This window comes from Cynocephalus volans, chromosome 12, assembly GCF_027409185.1.
Source record: "Cynocephalus volans isolate mCynVol1 chromosome 12, mCynVol1.pri, whole genome shotgun sequence".
NCBI classification, from domain to species: domain Eukaryota; kingdom Metazoa; phylum Chordata; class Mammalia; order Dermoptera; family Cynocephalidae; genus Cynocephalus; species Cynocephalus volans.
This window is the reverse complement of record NC_084471.1, coordinates 70417198-70438886: the sequence shown is the minus strand read 5'-3', so window position 1 is coordinate 70438886 and position 21689 is coordinate 70417198. Positions and strand designations below refer to the sequence as shown.

The 21689-nt window shown below is 44.3% G+C and overlaps 1 protein-coding gene across 2 annotated transcripts; it reads left to right on the top strand.

Moving 5' to 3' along the window:
• Window positions 1-3550: 3550 nt before the first annotated feature.
• On the top strand, window positions 3551-17773 carry TUBA1C (tubulin alpha 1c). 2 transcript variants are annotated; one of them, XM_063074917.1, is made up of 4 exons: window positions 3551-3569; window positions 13835-14057; window positions 14265-14413; window positions 16687-17773. In XM_063074917.1, the coding sequence occupies exons 2-4, from the start codon at window positions 13937-13939 to the stop codon at window positions 17659-17661; spliced, it is 1245 nt and encodes a 414-aa protein (XP_062930987.1). In that variant the 5' UTR covers window positions 3551-3569; window positions 13835-13936; the 3' UTR covers window positions 17662-17773. The 2 variants fall into 2 exon arrangements, with proteins under 2 accessions (XP_062930987.1, XP_062930986.1); XM_063074916.1 differs by lacking the exon at window positions 3551-3569 and adding an exon at window positions 10578-10810.
• Window positions 17774-21689: the final 3916 nt, after the last annotated feature.

Sequence of the window (21689 nt, the reverse complement as noted above, 5' to 3'; positions counted from 1 at the left end):
CCTATCACTGTATTAGGAACCTACGTTGTCTGCTAGTAATGAACAGGTGGGTGTAGATTAGAAGCCTTAAGAAGAAAAGATTGGGAGCAGCTGTTATGCCTTGGGTAATAAGTATAAGAGATGGGTAAAAGAATCATACGGCAGTGTGGGGTGGAGAAGAATGTGAGAATTGTAGTCTTTGAGGAAAGTGAGAGATTATCATAACTGCCTGTATCTCTGTAAATATGGAAAATCTGAGCTACTTATATGGATTAACTTTTATAATTTACATAGATTACAAGATTGAGCACATGGAAATTTTAATAGTGCTTTCCAGAATGATAAGCACTACAACAGTGGTGCCTTTAAATTCTTCTTAAGCTCCAGATCCCCATACGTACTAGACCTCTCTACTTGTGTGTTCTGAAGGTATAAAAACTCTTAAGACCAAAAGCAATCTCACTTCAGCCTCACATCAAAAAAATAGAAGTAAACCCGTCTCCTCCTCTGGTATTTCCTAGTATGATTACTAGCACCAGGTTCCAAAAATAGAAAACTCAAAATCTTCTTATGTCCTTCACTCTCCTTATTCAATTAGGCACCGATTTCTACTGATTTCTACACTGGGAATACCTCTCGAAGTTTGTCCCTCTTTCTGTTAGAATTGCCTACAACTGTCCAAAATTTTAGAGGTTTACAAATTCCAAATAGGGGTGTGGGAGTGAGGCCGATTGGTCATGTTCCAAACCCAGGCATAGAGAGAATAAAGAAAAACTGTTTCTCTACTCAGAACAGTTCTGACGTCAATGGGTTTTCCCCCCATCATAAACCAATTCTCCAATTTTCTACAAACACCAATTGCATGCCCTATAATTTAATTCAATTCTGACACTACCTGGAGTTAGCACTGTCCCCACAGGTTAAGGGCTCAGTCCCACAAAACTGCCCCCACTTCAGACACCCGTAACAAGTACTGGGCACCCAGGGTACTCACTTCTGTCCGACTTGGCTACAATTCAGAGGTTCCAACAACCCCCTCCTCAGGTTCAATAGTGGGCTATAATGGCTCACAGAACTCAGAGAAACACTTAACTCACATTACTGGTTTATTATAAAGGATATCATCAAGGATACAAATGAATAGCCAAATGAAGAAATACACAGAGCGAGGTCTGAAAATGTCCTGAGTACAGGAGTTTCAATCTCCATGGAACTGGGGTGTGACACCCTCCTGGCAAGTGGATGTGTTTTTGTTTACCAACCTGGAACTCTGAGAACACTGTAGTTTAGGGATTTTTATGCAGGCTTCATTGTATAGGCATGATCAATTATTAACGCAATCTCCAGCTCCTCTCCCCTCCCTGGAAGACGGTGGGTGGGGCTAAAAATTTCCAAGCTTCTAATCATGACTTGGTTTTTCTGGTGACCAGCCCCCATCCTGTAGCTATCCAGGTGCCCTCCAGTAGTCGACTAATGAGAACAAAAGTCCTTCTTATCACTCAGGACATTCCATGAGATTGAGGAGCTGTGTGTCAAGAGCAGGGACCAAATATATGTTTCTTATTATTTTACAGAGAACTAGATCTCCAAGGTCAAATTCACACACACACTTGGATGGTTAGGCTCTGATGGGCTTCCATTCTCCAGTTTCAGTTTGTGCAGGAACATAATCTATGGTCCCACATCAATACCTGGGGCCTTGTCTTAAACTGCATCACCAGCCTAGACTTCTCCTTTCCTCGAGGTGATTTTATTTTGGGTCTCATGTCCTTTTCTGACATGGCCTATTGTCAGGCACTCTTGGTCTACCTTGACTGGATTCCCTAATATAGAAACTTAAAGGGTTGGCCACTTAGATCAGCTGGTTAGAGTACATGCAGACTTATAACACTAAGGTCAGGGATTCGGATCCCCTGCCAGCCACCAAAAAATAATAATAATAACTTAACATTCCTTATGCATATTGATTAACTCCCTCCTTCGAATTTCTATTTGAATGTCTAAAAGGCATCTCAAACTTAAGTCCAAAGCAAACCCTGATCTCCCTGCTCCTTGCCACATTTTAGCCTGCTCTACCTAAAGTGTTCTTTATCTTAGTAAATATCAACTCTATTTTTCCAGTTGCTCAGGGCCAAACCCTGAGTCATTCTAGATTCTTTCTTATAATCCACATCCAAGCCATCCGAAACTCCTATCCAAAATCTGCCCACTTCTCACCAGCTCTGCTGCTACCACTCTTGAGTCCTGCTCAGTAGCCACTTTACGGGTCACCTGCTCCATTCTTGCCTCCCCACAGCCTATCTCAGCACAGAGGCCAGAGTGACCCTGTGAAAACAAAAGTCTAATTTTCTCATGAGTTTTCTTAGAATGCTGCAAAGGCTTCCAGTCTAACTCAGAGAAAATGGAAATTCCTTACAGTGGCCTATGTAAAGACCTACGCAATCTGGGCCCCATTCTCTCTCTGACCTTATCTTCTATTACTTTTTCCCTCCCTCATACTGCTCCAGCCATTCTCTCTGCCTGGAATTTTCTTAACCCAGACATTCACATAGCTCATTTCTTCCTTCATATCAGAGGCCGCCTTTGCCACGTTAAGTAAAATAGCACTCTTACTCTATCCTTCTCACTCAGCTTTTTTCTCTTCACATATAGTGTCTCTTCCCCAAATGCAAAATGAATTCCTTGACAGGCTTTGTATTGTCATCAATTCCTAGTACAGTGCCTAGTACATGATAGGGGCCAAATAAATATTGATTGGATAAAAAATATATATAATTTTTTATTTCTAGAAAATCTTTACATTTTTCAGGGTGCTACATATAATGACTGAATTATATAAGGAAACTTAGAGTTTATATTTTATTTTACAAATAATGAAATTAATATTCACTCAGTCAGTTGTGCTGTAGTTAGAATCCAGATTTCCCAAATCCCAATCTAGTGATGCAAGCTGTTTTAGAGCAAATATTATCCTCACACTGTAGATGGGGAAACTGAGCCCAAAACATCTAGGGACCTAGTCAAAGGTTGCTCTATTTAATCACAATAGAAGCCAGAATTCCCAGTTCCTAGTAGTTATAATGGCACTGAGTTTACACTCTTGTCACTGAGGAGTCAATACTTCAATATTCTGTTATTCTAATCTTTACTTTCCCTACCCCACAGTGTCTTTCCTTTGTTTTTTATCCAGTCCTGGTCTCTCTAAAGAGGTCAGAATGATTCTGTTGCTTGCTGAGAAAGTAACCACTACTTTCTCCCACAGCTGAACTTCCTTTTCTTAGGCTTCATAACAATGTATTTGGGGTTTGGCTGTCTGGCCCTTGACCAGAAGCTATGAAACCTCCCAATGCAATTGGGCAAACCAACCTCAAGGAAATGGTTTCATATCTTGTTAGGTGACCCATATTCCAGGTTATTTTTTTTTTCTCTGAAATAACTCTGGTTCACTGTTAGTCGTTTCAGGCAGAGTAAAGAGGAAGAGCAGCCTGATTCACAAAGAATTTCTTTCTTCTTTTTCTTTTCCACAGTATGTGAGCTGGGCCCTGTCCCTTGGGTTCTGGACAAATAAATGAAGCTGCTGAGGGAATAGGGTAAGCAAGATGATTTTTGTAGTTACAGACTGTTCCATTTACAAGGTCAGTGGGGACCACAACTTACCAAAACAGAGAACTGTGTAATTTAAAATGAGGAAATCTTGATCTACCAGAAACATGCAAAGACCTTTCAGGGTTTCTAAATGGCTTATATTCCTGACTGTATTGGAACAAAATATGCAGGAGGGTAAGGAAAAAGTACATGTACTAGAGGATCAAAATAGCACAGTGCTGTAAAAATAGAGGCTTGTGAGTACAGGCCCAAATCTGTTAGAACTCTGGATGAGCTCCTTCCTTCACTGCATCTCCTAACTAAAAGGTTTGGGGCCCATTCCAGATTTGGATGATTTGGGGAAATAAACATGTAATCGAAAGTGTGAATATAAAAGTAGTTCTATATTAATGTTTTTGGAGAGAAGAAATGAGGGAAGAGGGGGGATTCCAGAGAGGAAGTTATGGGCTGGCGTGACCTTAGATCAGTCCTTAACCCCAGGAGCTTCAATTTCCTCTTCTGTAAAATGAGATAATAGTTTCTACCCCATAGGGTTATCATGAAGAATAAATAAGTTAAAGCATGTAAACTCAGTCCGGGGATGAAAGCCCAGCACTATGGTGCTGCTGGTACTAGTGGTGGAGCTGAAGGTGGGGGTGTCATTAAATGAGTTGGAGGCTTTTAGAATCCAAGAAATAGAAGGGCTAGAAAATCTGGAGGCTAGCCTTGGGGCAGAGTGGGGCCAAGAGGCATCCCCGCCTCCCTTGATACATGGCTCCTTCCCCGCTAAAGCAATAGGGCCCTGCCATAGGAAGACCCCTGGAAAGAGGGTCATCAGGGAGGCTTCGCCTGCACCCCCTCTTGGTAGCCCCAGGGAGGGACTAGTCTGGGCCCCACCCCCTTCCCCAGCTATTTTGTCTGTCTTTAAGTATGTTAAAGTCATTATTGTATGACAAAAAAAAAAAAAAGGCTAGAAAAGAACCATAAATGAGTTGACTGGGATTGGGGAGGCTGGGAGGTAACCCTTTCATAGCTCTGAAAAGCCGAATCAGGAGGAGCCAGGCTGGGCTTTGGGTTTAAATTGGCTGTGAGGAGAGGATTCAGCCTGGAGTCAGGGAATGAACCAAGCTCTGAGACAAAAAAGACCTTTTTATGCAACGACCAAAAGAACTAAGAAAAATGGCCTGACTTGGACTAGCGTGGAAGTAGGGGCAGTGGTGTGCCGGTAAATGTTTTTACAACCAGCTGGGAGTAGGGGGTGGGAGCCTAATTTGTAGTATTCACCAATTTCCATGGTGTAAATACATCCGCCATTGCTGATTTCAAGCTACCAGTATGTCTGGCTGGCTCATAAAATACCTAAAATCTAACCATTGGCTCTAGCAGGTAGGCTCCAGCACACCAATCAGTAGGGGGACTAGCACAAAAGAGTCATAACGGATTCAGATTAAGGAGAAGCCCACGACTTGAAGTGGGGAGAAAAAGGCAGACACTGGAAGAGGCTAAATGCTTTTGGCCAAATTAAACCAGCTACCTTAGTAACATGAGATTGTTTAGCTTTATGCACTGATATTCCCTTGTATTGAGGTTCAACTGTCCTAATTATGTGGGAAAAAACAAATACTTAGTGTACTTGAGAATGGCTGGCTCTCTGTCCTGAAAGCAGGAGGGGACAGGTAGAGAAATACTCAGAAAAATGAAAGGGAAAAGATCATCCTGAGATTCATATTCCCTAAGAAAATCCCCTGCTGTCTCTGGTCACTTGCACTGTTGCTGTCTCTGTCCCTGGTACCAAGAAATTATAGTCACAAGGAAAGAGAACCCTCGGGCCTTCCACTTTGGGCTGCCTGAGAGCTTTTTAGGTACATGAATAAATAAAATTATTAAATAAATATTGTTATTAATAGAAAAGATTTCCAGACTCCAGGATATGGTCCACTTACTGGAATAATAGTATAGATAACTGAAGAATGTGAGTAGTTCCTTTTAACTTTCTGCAAGAGAATTTTACCTGTATATCCAAAGGCATAGGGGAGAAGGGTCAAGGGAATGGTTATTAATTACAGGAAAGATTAGAAAGAGCGTGCGTAAGAAAGCTTGGCTGTGGTGATATACAGTGGAAATACAAGGCAACACAACCTACTTAGTTGTTTCAGTTAGTCACGATGAGGAAACGATTCCAAAGGATCATATATTTAGGGAATATAAAGCAGATCAGAACAAGCCAAATACATCTCAGTGGAAAGAAAATGTGAAATTTCAGAGATGGAAGCCAGTCTTCTGTGGTCATCTTCCAGAATGGAACTAGTATTTCACAAAGTCCTAATGAAAGGGAAGTGGTCCAAAGCACTGCTTACTTAGATCATGGAGGAACAGAACTTCTTCCTTTCCCTGTAAACTAGACCTAAACAGGTGGAGGAAGGCCCTAGAAGTTAAAAGAGGCAACTGTCATATAAAGTATTTATTCTGAGTTCTTTCTCTTGTGGTTTGGGATAAATTATTTCAAGTCACAGAACCTTATTTCCCACAGTTCCATAAAAATACCTTTGTTAAAAACTCATTTTTGAAAATTTCCACGAAAGCACTATTGGAGTAGAAAATATTTTGCTATAAATTGCTATATGAACACAAAATATTCCTATACTATTATTTGTAACATGTAATTTATAATTGAACACAAATTCTTCAGTATTACTGATATCCTAGCATAGAAAACAGGAGTTAGACTGAAAAAAAGCATAAGGTTTGATATTATCTGAATTCTTTTCTCTTTACTGTTTTGTGGACATACTATATGACAGCAATTTAAAGTCCAAGTTCCCCAGAGCCGGAGTAGGTTTGCAACACTTCTTTCCCCAAATCATTGTAACACTCCAGCAAAAGCCCCATCTGTAAGTATTTATCTAATGTACTGGTGATTCTTAGAAGACCTGGACTAAATGAAGCATGTTTTCACCTTTGCTCATTTTTGTACAGTACACATGGACAGCAGAAACCTTCAGTCACAGCATCACAGAATGTTAGGGCTGGAAGAGGCCTTGGAGATGATCCTGTCCAGTCCCCTCGTATTGTACATACAAAACCTGGAGCCTGAGAAGGAGAAATGCCCTAAGTTATATAGCCAAAAATGGCAGAGCACTGGACTAGGTTTTCTGTCTCCCTGTTAATAACTCAACATGTTTTTGGTGAATTCTGGAAATTTTCAACTAGAAACTAAGATCAATTCTAAGATAAATTTTACTAGAAAGTAAGATCAGTTTCTGCCTCTCTTCACTCAGTTATTTTTAAACTTATAAAGACCTGTTTACATAAAGGTTAAATTTTTAACTGTCCACCCAGGAAAGAGATTTTTCCCTAAAAAATTTCAGCAGGGGGCAGCAAACTTAAATATGGATCCCAATGCTTAAAATGATTTAAAAATGCAAGTTAATGCAACTTTCATCTCTAATTTTGTACACCACCACCACCTCCAACAATAACAGCTACTTCTTTTTTTTTTTTTAGTGCTTTACTATGTGCCAGGTACTGTGTATGTTCTACATATTATTTATCTCATTTTATCTTCACAACAATGTATCACCTACGAGTTATATATTAACCCATTTTATAAAGGAAGAGATTTAGAGAGATTAAGAAATTTCCCCAAGGACCCACAGCTAGAAAACAAAAAAAGCCAGAATCCAAACAGAGGTCATTAGAATTACAAAGCCCTGGGCCGGCCCGTGGCTCACTCGGTAGAGTGCGGTGCTGATAACACCAAGGCCACGGGTTCGGATCCTATATAGGGATGGCCGGTTTGCTCACTGGCTGAGCATGGTGCTGACAACACCAAGCCAAGGGTTGAGATCCCCTTACCGGTCATCTTTTAAAAAAAAAAAAAAAAAAAAAAAGAATTACAAAGCCCTTAAACATCTTGTGGTCCTTCAGGGGCTGACTGCTTGAATATGATGTGGTAAGGAGTTAGAGGAAGAAAAAGAGACATTTTGTTATTAAATCATGTGAAAACAGAATCTAAAAATAAAATGCCTATTATTTTTTAAACTAACAAACTGAACTGTTATCAAGGTCACCAGTGACTCCCATGTGGCTAAATCTAGTGGTCAATTTTGTTTGGTGGCTGGCCAGCAGTGGTCAATTTTGAATCTTCATCTTACTCGACCTATCAGCTGCATTTGACACAGCTGATCACTCCTTCGTCCGTGGTTTCCAGTACCCCACACTTGGGTTTTCTCCACATTCACTGGCTCCACACTTGCTGGTTCTGCCTCTTCTGCTGGAGCTCATGCCTTGGTCTTCTTTTTTATATCTGTACTCATTCCTTTGGTGATCTCACCTAATATGGCTTTAGGAAGGTATTTAAATGTATATCTCTAGCCCAGATCTCTCTCCCTTGAAATCCAGATACTCATATCCAACTGTGTGCTGCTTATCTCCACCTACACATGGAAGTTAACATCTTGACTTAACTCCACCAAAGACAAATCCCTAATGTCACCAGAAACAAACCCGTAATGTCATCCCTCACCACATATGCTTCATTCACACACAGCCTTTTGCATCTGTTGATGGCAAATCTGTCATTCACTCAGGCTAAAAACTCTTGAGTAATCTTTGACTTTTCTTTCCCTCACATGGGAGCATTCAGTAAATCATTTTGGCCCTACCTTCAGAACTAGCCAACTCCAACCACTTTTCGCCACCACTGCTACCACTCTGGTCTGAATCTTCATTATCTCGCAAGTGAATTACTGAAATAAATATCACCTTAAAATGCTTCCCTGCTTCTACCTGTGGCTTCCTATAATCTATTCTCAATACACCAACTCAAAGTGATCTTTTAAAAAGTTAATCAGAGGCTGGCCAGTTAGCTCAGTTGGTTAGAATGTGCTGCTAATACCGAGGTCAAAGGTTCGGATCCCCTTACCAGCCAGCCGCCAAAAAACAAATTAAAAAATCAATCAGGGCAGGTCACTTCTTTTTCTTTTTCTTCTTCTTTTTTTTTTAAAAGATGACCGGTAAGGGGATCTTAACCCTTGACTTGGTGTTGTCAGCACCACGCTCAGCCAGTGAGCGAACCGGCCATCCGTATATGGGATCCGAACCTGAGGCCTTGGTGTTCTGAGCACCGCACTCTCCCGAGTGAGCCACGGGCCAGCCCGGTCACTTCTTTTTCTGAACCCTATATTGGCTCCCCATGTCAGAGTAAAAGCCATAGGACTTGCAGTTGCTTACAAGGAGCTACAAGATCTGGCTCCCATTTCTTCTCCAGCCACATCTCTTAACCTCATGCTGGCCTCCCTGCTCTCCTTCCAGGAACATTAAAGGCTTACTCTTGCCAGGGAGCCTTTTCTCCAGGTGCTGGCTGTTCAGGGACTACTTTTCTCCCAGGTGAGCTCCTCACTACCTTCAGGTCTTTGTTCAACTCTCACTTTTTAAAGCTAACTCTGTCCACCTTGTTATATTGCAACCCCTCTCCCATACCCCAGCACTCTCATTCCGCTTTACTTTGCTGTATACTTTTCTATAGCTCTTTACTTTCTAACAAATGATATAATTTACTTATTTATTATGTTCATTGTTTGTTTTTCTTCCCTATCCCCCTCAAGAATATATTCTCCATGAGGCAACCATCTGCCAGTTTTGCTCACATATATTCCTCAAGCACCTAGATACTGTGATAAATATATTTGTGGAATGAATAAAAAAAGTTGAAGAGCTCTACTAATTAAGATTAAAATATTTAACAACAAACTAAGAGGCTAACAGACTAAGATTCCAAATTTCAGAATAACTTGCCACACAATAGGTGCTCAATAAGCATTTGATGAATGAAGGAACTATGTACTGTAATTTGAAAAAGAATCTCCACACATTTCCACAGGGTCCATTCTGTTTGTATGAGTTGGAGAGTATCTTGAGTTCCGCCTATTTTGTATCCAAAACCCATTTTTGCTTTCATTTTGCCTTTCCTACTTCAGTAAAAAGTCCTGTAACTTCTATTGTATAGAATAATCACTTTTGTTCTCTCAATATTTCCATAAATTCTTATCTCTCAGACGGTTAAGGAACTTAAGAGCTAAAATAACATGAAGTTGCAGAGAAACAGAAACAACTGAAATGAAATAAAGGATGCTACTGAGAAATGTTTTTTGTGGGGATGGTATTTAGCACGAGGCAATACAAGCGTTAAAGGGCAGCCACACAGAGCTAGGTTCTAACTTCAGCTCCACCTCTCCCAAATGTGTGACCTTCAACTAGCTTAATTCCTGTGAACCCTAGTTTCCTCATCTGTAAAATGGGGATAAGTCACATGGCTTGTCATATGGATGAAATGTGATAAGGTACTGTGAGAAGCCAACAACTCTGCATAGTAAGCAATCAAAAACTGGAAGCTGTTATTATGATGAACTGAAAAAACTGCTTTTGCAACTACTGGGAGGATCTTGTTAGGAGCCCAAAGGTTCATTTAAAGAGAAGGTAGGAAAATAAATAAACAAAAGCAACCAAAAAGGTGAGAATATGGGTTTAAGGCCGGTTCGTGGTAATAAAGACCTAGGGTGGGGAACAAGGCCTTCTCTCCGACATGGCTCAGCTGGGAGAACACCGCGAGCTGGAACCGGCCGCGCAGGGCGGGCCCTCACACAAGCCCGGCCTTGCAGGCGCTGTGCGGCGGTGACTTGCTGGGAGTCCCGGGCCCGCGCGGGCGGGGCGGGCAGCGGAAGGGGCTTCCCGCCCGAGGCGCGGCCGCGGCCCCCGTTGCCTGGCGCTTTGCCGGGCTTGCGCTTTGCTCACCCGATGCTCCCGCACCCACAGAGGACGGCGCGAACGCCCTGACTCCCTTCTCGGCCCAGTCGCCGTCCCCATGCCAGTCCCCACCCCACCGGCCCACTCCCCTACCCCTGGACGTCCCCCTCACTTCCAACTCCTGGCTCCTCCCGCAGAGCGTGGTTTGAACTTTTGAACCCGCCAATCAGCGCCGCGCGCACCTCCCCTCTCCGCGGGCCGGGTGCGTCTGGCTGCGGGCCTGGGGCCGCGGGGCTCGAAGGCGGGGCCGCGGCGGCCCGGGGCGGGGTCCCGCGCCCGCCCTCCTGACACGTGGCCGGAGAAGGGGTATATAGGGCCCTTCCGCGCCGGCCTCGCTCTCACTACTTCTCCCCCGGACTCCTTGGTAGTCTGTTAGTGGGAGATCCTTGTCGCCTTTCGCCCCAACCTCCAGCGCCGCGGAGCCCTACAAGTCCCCGTCATGGTGAGTGGGGGCCCCCGAGCGGTGGGGTGAGGGACTCGCCGAGCCGCGGGCTGCACGTGGGGTCGCACCCGGGACGGCTCCCGACGGTCCCGGCGCCTCCCGTCAAACTGGTTTCTGGGTGGCCTGGCTGGGAAAGCCGAGGTCACCGGGCAGACGCCGCTTACGAACTCGAAGACACGGCCCTCGGTGGAAATGAAAAGCCCTCCTGATTGTAGTGAGAGGGCAGCCCCCGGGGCCCGCCACCGCTCAGGGAGTCAGGGAGCCTTCACATTGGCCCCCAAGGACTTGAAGAAACTAAAAATGCCCTACCCCGTTTCCCCAAGTGACCTCACCTTCCCACTGCCTTACGCGCTGGACCCCAGAGGACGTGCAAACACTTCCTGGCACCCCCTCTCCGGCGCCCTGTGACTCGCTGCTGAGTCACCTGTGGCCGGGCTCTGGGGAAAGCTTCCAGGTGCACAAATCCACCTGAAGGATGGAGGCGGGCTCCCCTTTCGAAGGGAATAATTAACTGTCACGCTGTCTGATCCTGCATTTCTAGAGTTAATTTTTGGGGTGTTTATAGCCAAAGCTTTTTACGTAAGCCAGATTTTTAAAACAAGTCTACGAAAGGATGTTTTCTTAAAAAACCAGAGTAAACTAGTACTGACAATGAATTCTTAGTTCAGTTTTCAGGAAACGTGAAATATAACAACTTGAGTATTTTCTGTATCTCTTCCAGAGGTATTCGAAACAGTCTTAGAGAACATCTATTGGAGGTCGACCTAAAAAAAAAAAAAAAAAAAAAAGCCATGTTTTTAAACAAGTATTCATGTATCAAATGTTTCAAAATAGTATCTTTTAAAAAATAAGTAAAAACGAATACAGTGAATAGTTGGCTAGAGACTCTTCAGAGACTACCACAGTTATCAAAAATGTGTGACTGTAACAACTTGCTTGAGTGCTTTTCACTAATTAAGCAAGACCAAAAAGATACTGGAAAAAAGTTCGGAAAGTAGTCGGACTGCTTAAAGGGTAGGAGGGCAGCAGTTGCAGACCTGTTTAGGCAAACACTACTGGTTTTACTGGGTTTTTTTTTTTTTTTTTTGGTTTTTTTGTTTGTTTGTTTTTACCATAGACCATTCACCCTAGGCTGTGTCTCCCTCACCTGCACCTCACTTCATCTCCCAAGTGGCCAAGGGAGTGGAGGGTAAGCAGTGGCCACTGACTTTGCCTGCTAAGCTTCAAGAAAGCAGTTAAGCAGTTTAGACTGGTGAACAATGAGAGAAAAATTGGGGGCTCAAAAGGTTTCAACAGAAGTGTTTGTTAGAATGAGTGGATCTTTATTTCCTTGGGCCTGGTTGCTGTCATAGACAGACACCTGGTTCTCTCCAGCTTTTGGGGGATTGTGGAATTTCCAAAGTTCAGATAAAGGTAACCATGATGCAATGGTAAGTAGTCATGGGCTGGTTACATCAACCGCTTCCATTCTCCCACAGCCCTAGAGCTGGGCGAGTAGTCACAGGTAATACTGAGCTTGCTGATGTGGTCAGACCTTGATTGTTTTATGGGGAGTGTAGGTAGGAAGGTGATCATAAGTCAAAGGTTGTGAGTAATTGGAGTTTTTATTATCTTGGGTTAGGAAACTAGGCCCTTTGAGAACTTAGCTGGTGCTGAATTTTCTTTAACTAGTTTTCTATTAGCTTTTTGAAACTTGAAACCCTAATATTTGTGGAAAATGTAATGGGAGATTTTTAGTGTCAGTATTTTGAATGTCCTCTGTCAGTCTCCAAGTAGCAAATTTGCCTTAAATGATGAAATATAACAAACACCCTTTTTGTTTTCCTCTTAAGTCTGTGGGTATAGATTCTATGTTCATTGACTTATTTTACCAAGCAGGAATGGGTTTGGTAACTTTTTTTTTTTTTTTTTTTTAAGATGACCAGTAAGGGGATCTTAACCCTTGGCTTGGTGTTGTCAGCACCACGCTCAGCCAGTGAGCTAACCGGCCATCCCTATATAGTATCCGAACCCGTGGCCTTGGTGTTATCAGCACCGCACTTTCCTGAGTGAACCACAGGCCGGCCCAGGATTTGGTAACTTCTAAATGACCATGTTCAGCAAATAAAGGAAAACAAGTATTTCCCCAGTATTGTTAAATTCTTGAAACCGTAGACTGTTCCATACTGCCAGAGATATATGTACATTTAACTAGGAAACAGCTAACTTCTTAAACTATCAGTAAATTCTTGGTAACATGTCTCGCCTTTATTAACATATCTCTCCCCTTGCTCCCCCAAGATGATTTGGTGGTGAAAGAAAAATGTTCTTCCTAAAGATTAAATTCTTTAGGGGTTAAAGAGCTGCCTCTGACCACAGTTTTTAAAATACAGCTAACTGCTGCTTATCTAGCATTTTCTCCATGAGTCATGTGGCTGTAGCTTGCTGGTTTAAGCTGGTTTTAAAGGGGAGAGGGAGAAGCTCTTGTCTTTTAAAGAATAGGATTAAAGAGGGACCAGAATGAGCTCAGTAGTTATACAATCGCACAGAGAATGAATCAGAGTTGGAAGGGGGAATTTTGCATTAGTTTAAGGAATTGGCAGGCACATTTCCCAGGAGGTTAGGGCAATGTATTGCTATAGAACAGCTTATGTTATTCTAAAATGGTAGAAATCTCACCTTGCATATCTACTGTGGCTGCAAAACAAGGGCCTGGCCTTGCCTAGTAGTTCATTAACATATCTTTGGTTTTCCAAAGCATTTTTCATTTTCTTTAGTTGGCTGCTACAGGGATCCAACCCTAGACCTTGGTGTTAGCACCACACTCTAACCAACTGAGCTAACAGGCCAACCCCTCCAAAGCATTTTTTCTGAATTAGGTCTTTAACAAAGATTTTTATTTGTGAAATTGTCCCTGGGCAAAAGTAGACTCTGGAAAGGTAGCTGTCTATCTTGAAGCTTAATTAGTCATTTAGGTGTGAATCATTCCTAAGTGTTTTCATCTGATGTGTCATGTTCTGACATTTTCCTTTCTTCCTCCCACAGCGTGAGTGCATCTCCATCCACGTTGGCCAGGCTGGTGTCCAGATTGGCAATGCCTGCTGGGAACTCTACTGCTTGGAACACGGCATCCAGCCTGATGGCCAGATGCCAAGTGACAAGACCATTGGGGGAGGAGATGACTCCTTCAACACCTTCTTCAGCGAGACGGGCGCTGGCAAGCATGTGCCCAGGGCAGTGTTTGTAGACCTGGAACCCACAGTCATTGGTAAGTTGACCTCAGTAATCCAAGTGAGATCCCAGAGTGCTGAGACTGGAGGTCTGTCCTGGGGGTTCCACTGATTACTTACACATATACATACACGCACACACCACACACACTCCACACACTCTCTACTCTACCCACCCCCACCAGGGCTGATCAGGCTTGTGCAGGTCATTAGTGATGGGTGGCTGGTTTGGTTTCCTTTCCCAGATGAAGTTCGCACTGGCACATACCGCCAGCTCTTCCATCCAGAGCAGCTCATCACAGGCAAGGAAGATGCTGCCAATAACTATGCCCGTGGGCACTACACCATTGGCAAGGAGATCATTGACCTCGTCTTGGACAGAATTCGCAAGCTGGTAAAAACAGTGCTTTAAAGTGGATTGAGAGTTTTCTTTTGCAGTATAAGTGAGACCAAACTATAAGAATCATTCTTTGCAACTAAAAGGAAATTTAGCCTGCTCACTAAATTAACTGGATTTCTAAACCAGATGGTCCTGGGTTATAGGACAACTGTGCGGCAGGAATAAGTACTCTTTTGCCTATTTCTGTGTGTGTTGCAAGGCAGGTATGGGCAATTGTGCTCATTCAGTGAAGGCAGTTTATCTGGTGTCAAGGTGAGAACCAGGGAGCCTTAACATTTTTACATATTGAAGACCATTCAGCATCCTTGTTCAAGCAAGAAGCAGTCAGTGCAGCTTCCTTGCTGCAAACGGAGACACCCATTTTTTTTTTTTTTTTTTAAAGATGACCAGTAAGGGGATCTTAACCCTTAGCTTGGTGTTGTCAGCACCACGCTCAGCCAGTGAGTGAACTGGACATCCCTATATGGGATCCAAACCCATGGCCTTGGTGTTATCAGCACCGCACTCTTCCGAGTGAGCCACGGGCCGGCCCGAGACACCCATATTTAGGCCATCTTACTCATATTGAGTGAGTAGGTGGTTGGCTCTTACATGTTACTAATTGATCAAACTCATAAAGTCTGGACTGGTGCCTTAAGTTAATACAGAAAGTTCAGAAGCCAGTGTAACACCCACTAGAAACAGCCAACCCTGGAAACTTCCAACAAAGCTGAAAGTGGAGTTGGGGAGCTTCCTTATGACAAAAAAGTCATTGAAACTTTGAAGGTTTTGAGATATAGTAATCACAAACAGTGCCCTTACTTTTCTACTAGAGCTTAGGGCAGTGTGAAATGACCCTGTGGCAGAAAAATCTTAGGCAACTTTATTCGTGTGAGTAAAGTTGTTAGATATACTGTTTGGATCATTTTAACTAAGAGCCTGGCAATCAGATAACTCTTTGCTTCTTAGGCATGTGGGCAGCTTGTAAGTAATTAACCAAAAATCAATCATGAAGGCCTGGGAAGAGTAGCTTGTCAGGAAAATCACATTATACTAAGCCCTGCCATAACTGGTCTATTCTAAAAAGAATGGCCTTGCATCATTCATGGCTTCATACTTTTCTCAGATGTTTATCAGTTTTCCCAGCAAAATTGGGTTAATGGTTTCTGTGCAAGCAAATCAAGCTTCAGCTACAAGTACTAACTTGGAAGTCATGACCTGCCTTTAGGGACAAATAAACCTAGTAAAAGCTATTTAGGGTTCTGGAGTCAAGTTCATTACCTACCAAAACAATTACATCTGTCCTTGGTGTTCTTACTGTGTCCATAGGAGACTTGATGGATGGAATTGGTAGACTAGGGGCTGCCCTAGACAGTGATCTCATTCAGTTATTCACAGTATGGACCACAGGATATATTGACTGCTGAGGGGTTAGTAGAGCATGTCCAAAAATCTCTGAACACCTTTGAGAAGTGGGTATTGCCAACAGAATACTTTATCTGAAAGGTCAAATAAATGCAGTAGCAGTTTGCTAGTTAGAATAGCCCAGTTAAGTGATGGAAAGCCCCAACTATCTGAGGGTTCATGGAATTGTGATAATAAATTACCTTCCCCGTAATGAATAGGCTTCCCACTACCTATTGTCATATACTGAGTGCTTACTGTGCTGAGTACTATTTCAAGTGCCCATTTAATTCTCAATAACCTGAGGTGGATTACAATTCTCTTCATTTAATGAATGAGAGAACTGATAGAGAAATGAACGTGGGCACAGTCACAGCCAGTAACTGGTAGAGCCAGATCTGGACCCAGCCTGACTCCAGCACCAGGGCACTGGAACTTGAATATTCTGTTGTATTCCAACTCAGAAAGCAGCTGCCAAATCTTTGTAAGACATCCATTGTACTGGGCTGGTGGTCCCAGGCCCTGCCCCTTGGTAGCTGATGAGTTGCCCTTGTTCTGCAGCCACAGCAAGGGCACCAGAGGCTGTCCTCCCAAATACTAAAACTTGGGCCCTGTATCCATTCTATACCTTGTGATTCTCCTGACCGAGGAAATGAAAATAGTTCATTTTAAAATAGGCTTCTTAGCAGATTTCGCCCCCCAGAAGTTGATTGTCAAAAGTTTCTCTGAATCATTTAGCACTTAGAAGCTCTTTATGACTGCTTTCTTAGCAAATATTGTTCAGAAGAGTTTTAAAGCTTGATCACTGTAATCATGGACTTAAAGTCCATTACAGATTTCACCAGATGTCTCTTAGCACTAAAATTAAAACTTTTATTTTGCAGGCTGACCAGTGCACAGGTCTCCAGGGCTTCTTGGTTTTCCATAGCTTTGGTGGAGGAACTGGTTCTGGGTTCACCTCCCTCCTGATGGAACGTCTCTCTGTTGATTATGGCAAGAAGTCCAAGCTGGAGTTCTCCATTTACCCAGCCCCCCAGGTTTCCACAGCTGTAGTTGAGCCCTACAACTCCATCCTCACCACCCACACCACCCTGGAGCACTCTGATTGTGCCTTCATGGTAGACAATGAGGCCATCTATGACATCTGTCGTAGAAACCTCGACATTGAGCGCCCAACCTACACTAACCTTAATCGCCTTATTAGCCAGATTGTGTCCTCTATCACTGCTTCCCTCAGATTCGATGGAGCCCTGAATGTTGATCTGACAGAATTCCAGACCAACCTGGTGCCCTATCCCCGCATCCACTTCCCTCTGGCCACATATGCCCCAGTCATCTCTGCTGAGAAAGCCTACCATGAACAGCTTACTGTAGCAGAGATCACCAATGCTTGCTTTGAGCCAGCCAACCAGATGGTGAAATGCGACCCTCGCCATGGTAAATACATGGCTTGCTGCCTGTTGTACCGTGGTGATGTGGTTCCCAAAGATGTCAATGCTGCCATTGCCACCATCAAGACCAAGCGCAGCATCCAGTTTGTAGATTGGTGCCCCACTGGCTTCAAGGTTGGCATTAATTACCAGCCTCCCACTGTGGTACCTGGTGGAGACCTGGCCAAGGTACAGCGAGCTGTGTGCATGCTGAGCAACACCACAGCTGTTGCTGAGGCCTGGGCTCGCCTGGACCACAAGTTTGACCTGATGTATGCCAAGCGTGCCTTTGTTCACTGGTACGTGGGTGAGGGGATGGAGGAAGGAGAGTTTTCTGAGGCCCGTGAGGACATGGCTGCCCTTGAGAAGGATTATGAGGAGGTTGGAGCAGATAGTGCTGAGGGAGAGGATGAGGGTGAAGAGTATTAACCTGTCTGCTGCGATTTTACGTGCCAGTGTCTTGGGACTGTCTTATTTCTGTTCTGTGAAACTGTCCACTGTGGCCCTGAGCTATCAATAAAAGTGATGTTTCCATCTTAAATGTCACGCTGGCTTCTGTATCCCAGCAAATATTTGACCCACTTAAGACCTGTTGGAGATTCGGTCAACATTTCAAGTGCTTACTGTGTGCCATGTACTGTGTTAACTGGTTTATGTTTCATTTAGACCTGAATTGATGAGTGGTGATAAAACCATTTAATAAGTGAGGCAACTGGCTCAGATAGATTGGGCTGGTGCTTCTCAAAGGAAAATGTGGATGTGGATCACTTGTAGATATTAAAATGCAAGTTCTAATTCTGTAGGTCTGAAGTAGGGCTTCAGATACATTTTTTAAGTCTCCCAAGTGATGCTTTTGGTCTGCTGTGACCACATGTCCAGTAGCAAAAGGTTAGGTGACATAGCTAGCAAATGCTGCAGCCAAAACTCAAGTCACCAGCCACGCACCAGAATTGTTCTCAGTATTTACATGGGAAGTGCTTGGAATTATGCTGATTTATGCCATATTTAGCCGAAACCTACAATGGCAAATAAAATTGTAATAAAGGAGTTGCTGCTTGAAAAAAGTGGAACTGGCTGAGACAGAATTGCAATAGTCACAGGTTGTACTGCTATTGGTACTTGACCCAATGTATGTCATGGAAAATATTTGAAGTAGGGGAACGATAAGGAAAACGGGAGAGTGTGTGTGTAGTGCAGAGTTCCCCAATTTCAACCTCTTCCAAGCACCTGTTGGAAGTAGTGTGGTTCTTGGGGGGCAAATGTGAGCTCGGAGAGGGCAGGGGGGTGAAGGGGCATGATTGTGGGTGGATGGAGGAGAGTTTGGTCATTGGTATTCAGGTACTGGTGGTTGGACAGTGATGGGAAAGGACAGTGACCAAAAGGCCAGACCTCATGCAGAAGAGAGAAACCAGTTTTGGTACTTGGGCACTCACCTGAGTGGGTATGCCTAACAAGTGGCTGGCAATAGGGGCACAGCTGCAGATGTGTTCACCTTTGCTCAGTATCTTTCCCAGTTACTATCTCTTTCCCACTGGTGTTTTGTGCCCCTTAACCATTGCTCACTTCAGTCCCTTACTCTTTGAGGAAAGCATCTAAAAATGTGCATGTATCTTTTAAAAAAAAAGTGCATATTGTATCTGTGAAGACACCAGGGCATTCTTTTGCAGCCTGAGATAGTCAAATTTGTGCTCAGGATAGTTTTATAGCATTTATTATCAGAACAACCATGGTTTTATGCCTTTGGAGCAAGGCAAGACCCTGGTGCAGCCCCATTCTTGAGCACAAATTCAGCTATTGCTTCTTATCAGATGGGCCAGTTTCTGTCTGAACATGGATGGTGGGGGGACGTGGAATGAAATGAGCCTTGGAGAGGCCAGCCAGCCCACCAGAGGGGCTCTCAGAGACCTTCCCAGCCTAGGAGATCTGCAGATTGCCTGCCACAGTGCAAGCACTGGAGGAAATAGGACACCCACAGATGAGAAAGAGCAGAGAAATCATCCAGCTTCAGCTGAGTGTGATACATGAGAGATGCATTCTCTGAGCCAGTGTTTCCCAAGCATGGTGCCCTGAGAATGGGATACAGGGTTACCCACATATCCCTTCAGCCTGCAGAATGACCGGGAACCTGGAGAGCCTGAAACCCCCAGGCCAGTCACCCTTAGCCAGCCCCCTCCAGTTACCTCAGTCAGCTTTACAGATGAATTATTTTCTACATGTGCCAAGATGTGAGAAAGGTTGGAAAGCTTAAGGAGCCGCAATAATGTGGGGTGAAAGAAGGTGAGAGAGGAATTTAGCTGAGAAAAAATATTCCAGTAGAACAGAGCTTAGAGAATTGGAAGAGCAAAGTGCCAGTGGTTGGGGAGGAATCTGTCCTTGTAATGAGGATTTTTCCCTCCTGTGTTGGAGCGAGAGTGAATAGAAGTTAGCCTGCAGCAAGAACAAATATACCCCAAGGTCTAGGTCACTGCTTTGTGGCTGTCAATCATCTGATCTGCCCTTGAGCACAAATGAAAAGTCTGGACTCAGAACTGCAGCCAGATGCTAAATCTGCAGAGGCTTGTTGGGGATAAATGGGCATAGCCTAAGAAGGTGCGGGCTCCTGAGGCTGCCTGAAGTCCCAGATTCTGGCTGTCCCAACAGAGGTCTTAGACTGCCCTCACCTGAGCTGCCCAGAGAAGTGACCTGCTTCCACCACATGGGAGCCACTGAGCACCGAGGGGGCGAGTGGACCTGGGCAGAGCTGCTTTGAGTTGGGGTTGGAGGAGGAGAACGGCTACAAGGGGCTGGAGGGCCCGCTTTGTCCACCTGTAATCCTCAGTGTTTCAGCGGGGATCTGTCAAGGCCAGAGGATGGCCAGGTGGGTTAGAAAATTAAAAATCCAGTCTGGAGAGCCTGTCTTCAGGCCTCTGATGGCTGAAGGTTGTGTGGCAGCCCTGAGTGGGGTTGTGGGAGGGAGGGGGGCATTCACAGCTATGCCATTTCATAATCTTCACAACACCCCGTGAGCTGATGTCATTATACCATTCCCACAGTTCTGAGAGATTAAATATCTGGCCTGAGGCTACAGAGCAAGTGGCAGAACTGAAATTTGACCCCAAAGCTCTGACTCCAAAACCTGTCTCCCTCCACTCTGCTCTGCATCCTCCAAGCAGTGCCAGGGGAAGTGCAGAGGCACCTGGCAGCCCTTCCAGTCCTGGGGAAGAAGGGCCACGTCCTGAGCCTTGCTGGGCATGAGGCCCACAGACCAACCCTTGTGTGGAGCACTAGATGGAGCCACAGCCACAGAATGGAGATCTCTTTGCCACCGATTGTCAGAAAACCTCCCAGGAGCTCCATTCCTGGGACCATGTGGCAAGCAGGCTGATCCAGAGTGGTAAAGCTAACTGGTCCCCACTCTGCAGGCTGCAGCTTCCCCAGTGAGGGGCACCTTTGTCCAGGTCTTCCTCTGAACTCTGAATCAATTCTTAAGTCATGGGGAGATGTGGTGTTCTTGTAGGATAGCTGCTGCCATCTGCCTGGACTCCTGCTGATAAGACACCAGCTGATGTATAGACAGGAGAGCCCACACCTGAAGCATCACGCCCCTAAGCACTGGGGCCAGGAAGATCAGTGCCTGTCAGCTGAGGCCACAAGGCAAAGCTGGCAGAGATGACCTAGGCAGATAGCTCGTGGGGCTCCATGCCAGGGCAGCCGTCTGGGAGACACAGGGCAGTAGAAGCTGAAAGGAAAATGGATCCCAGTGTGTGGGGTTGTGGGGCAGGAATTGGCCTTCAGCCCTGTGAAGAAAGTCCCCTTTGCTGACATCTCACTAGCCTGTCACTGCGCCATTCATTCCAGGTGTCCCTAAGTTTGTCAGCCCTGAGTAGGTTCTGGGAAAACAGTTTTTTCCTCCTCTAACACTCCATCTGAGTCTGCAGCAAAAGAGAAATACTCTGAATCAATGAACTGTACAGAACTGGAGACATGTCTGCTTTACTCATAACACAGAACATGCTTTTAAACACTTGTTTTGCCACCAGATTTTCTTTTCTTCTCTTTTTAAAACGAGGACAGAATATAAAAGTTTTACAGAATATAAAGGTTTCCTAGTTACACAAAAATTTTGTCTACATTCACAAATCAGTTTAATTCATGGGCGGCGGCAGGCGAGTATAAATTCAATCTCACTGCTATCACCCTTCACCCCCCCACACACACTCATCTGTTCTTATCAAATATCTCATTTGGCTCACAGGAGATGGCTAGCCCAACAGTAAGCTAACACTGAGATGCCCTTGGCAAAGGTAATCCAATTATACTATTATAGCAATCATTTCCTATTTTTTTTTCATTTCTTCATTACTTTTGGAGCACCTATTTGGTGCAAGTAATTGTGCTGGGTACTTCAGGGAAGCTGTTAACCCCCTTGGATTGTAGAGACCACACATGCACAACCCTAATTCAAGGAAGTATCTGCC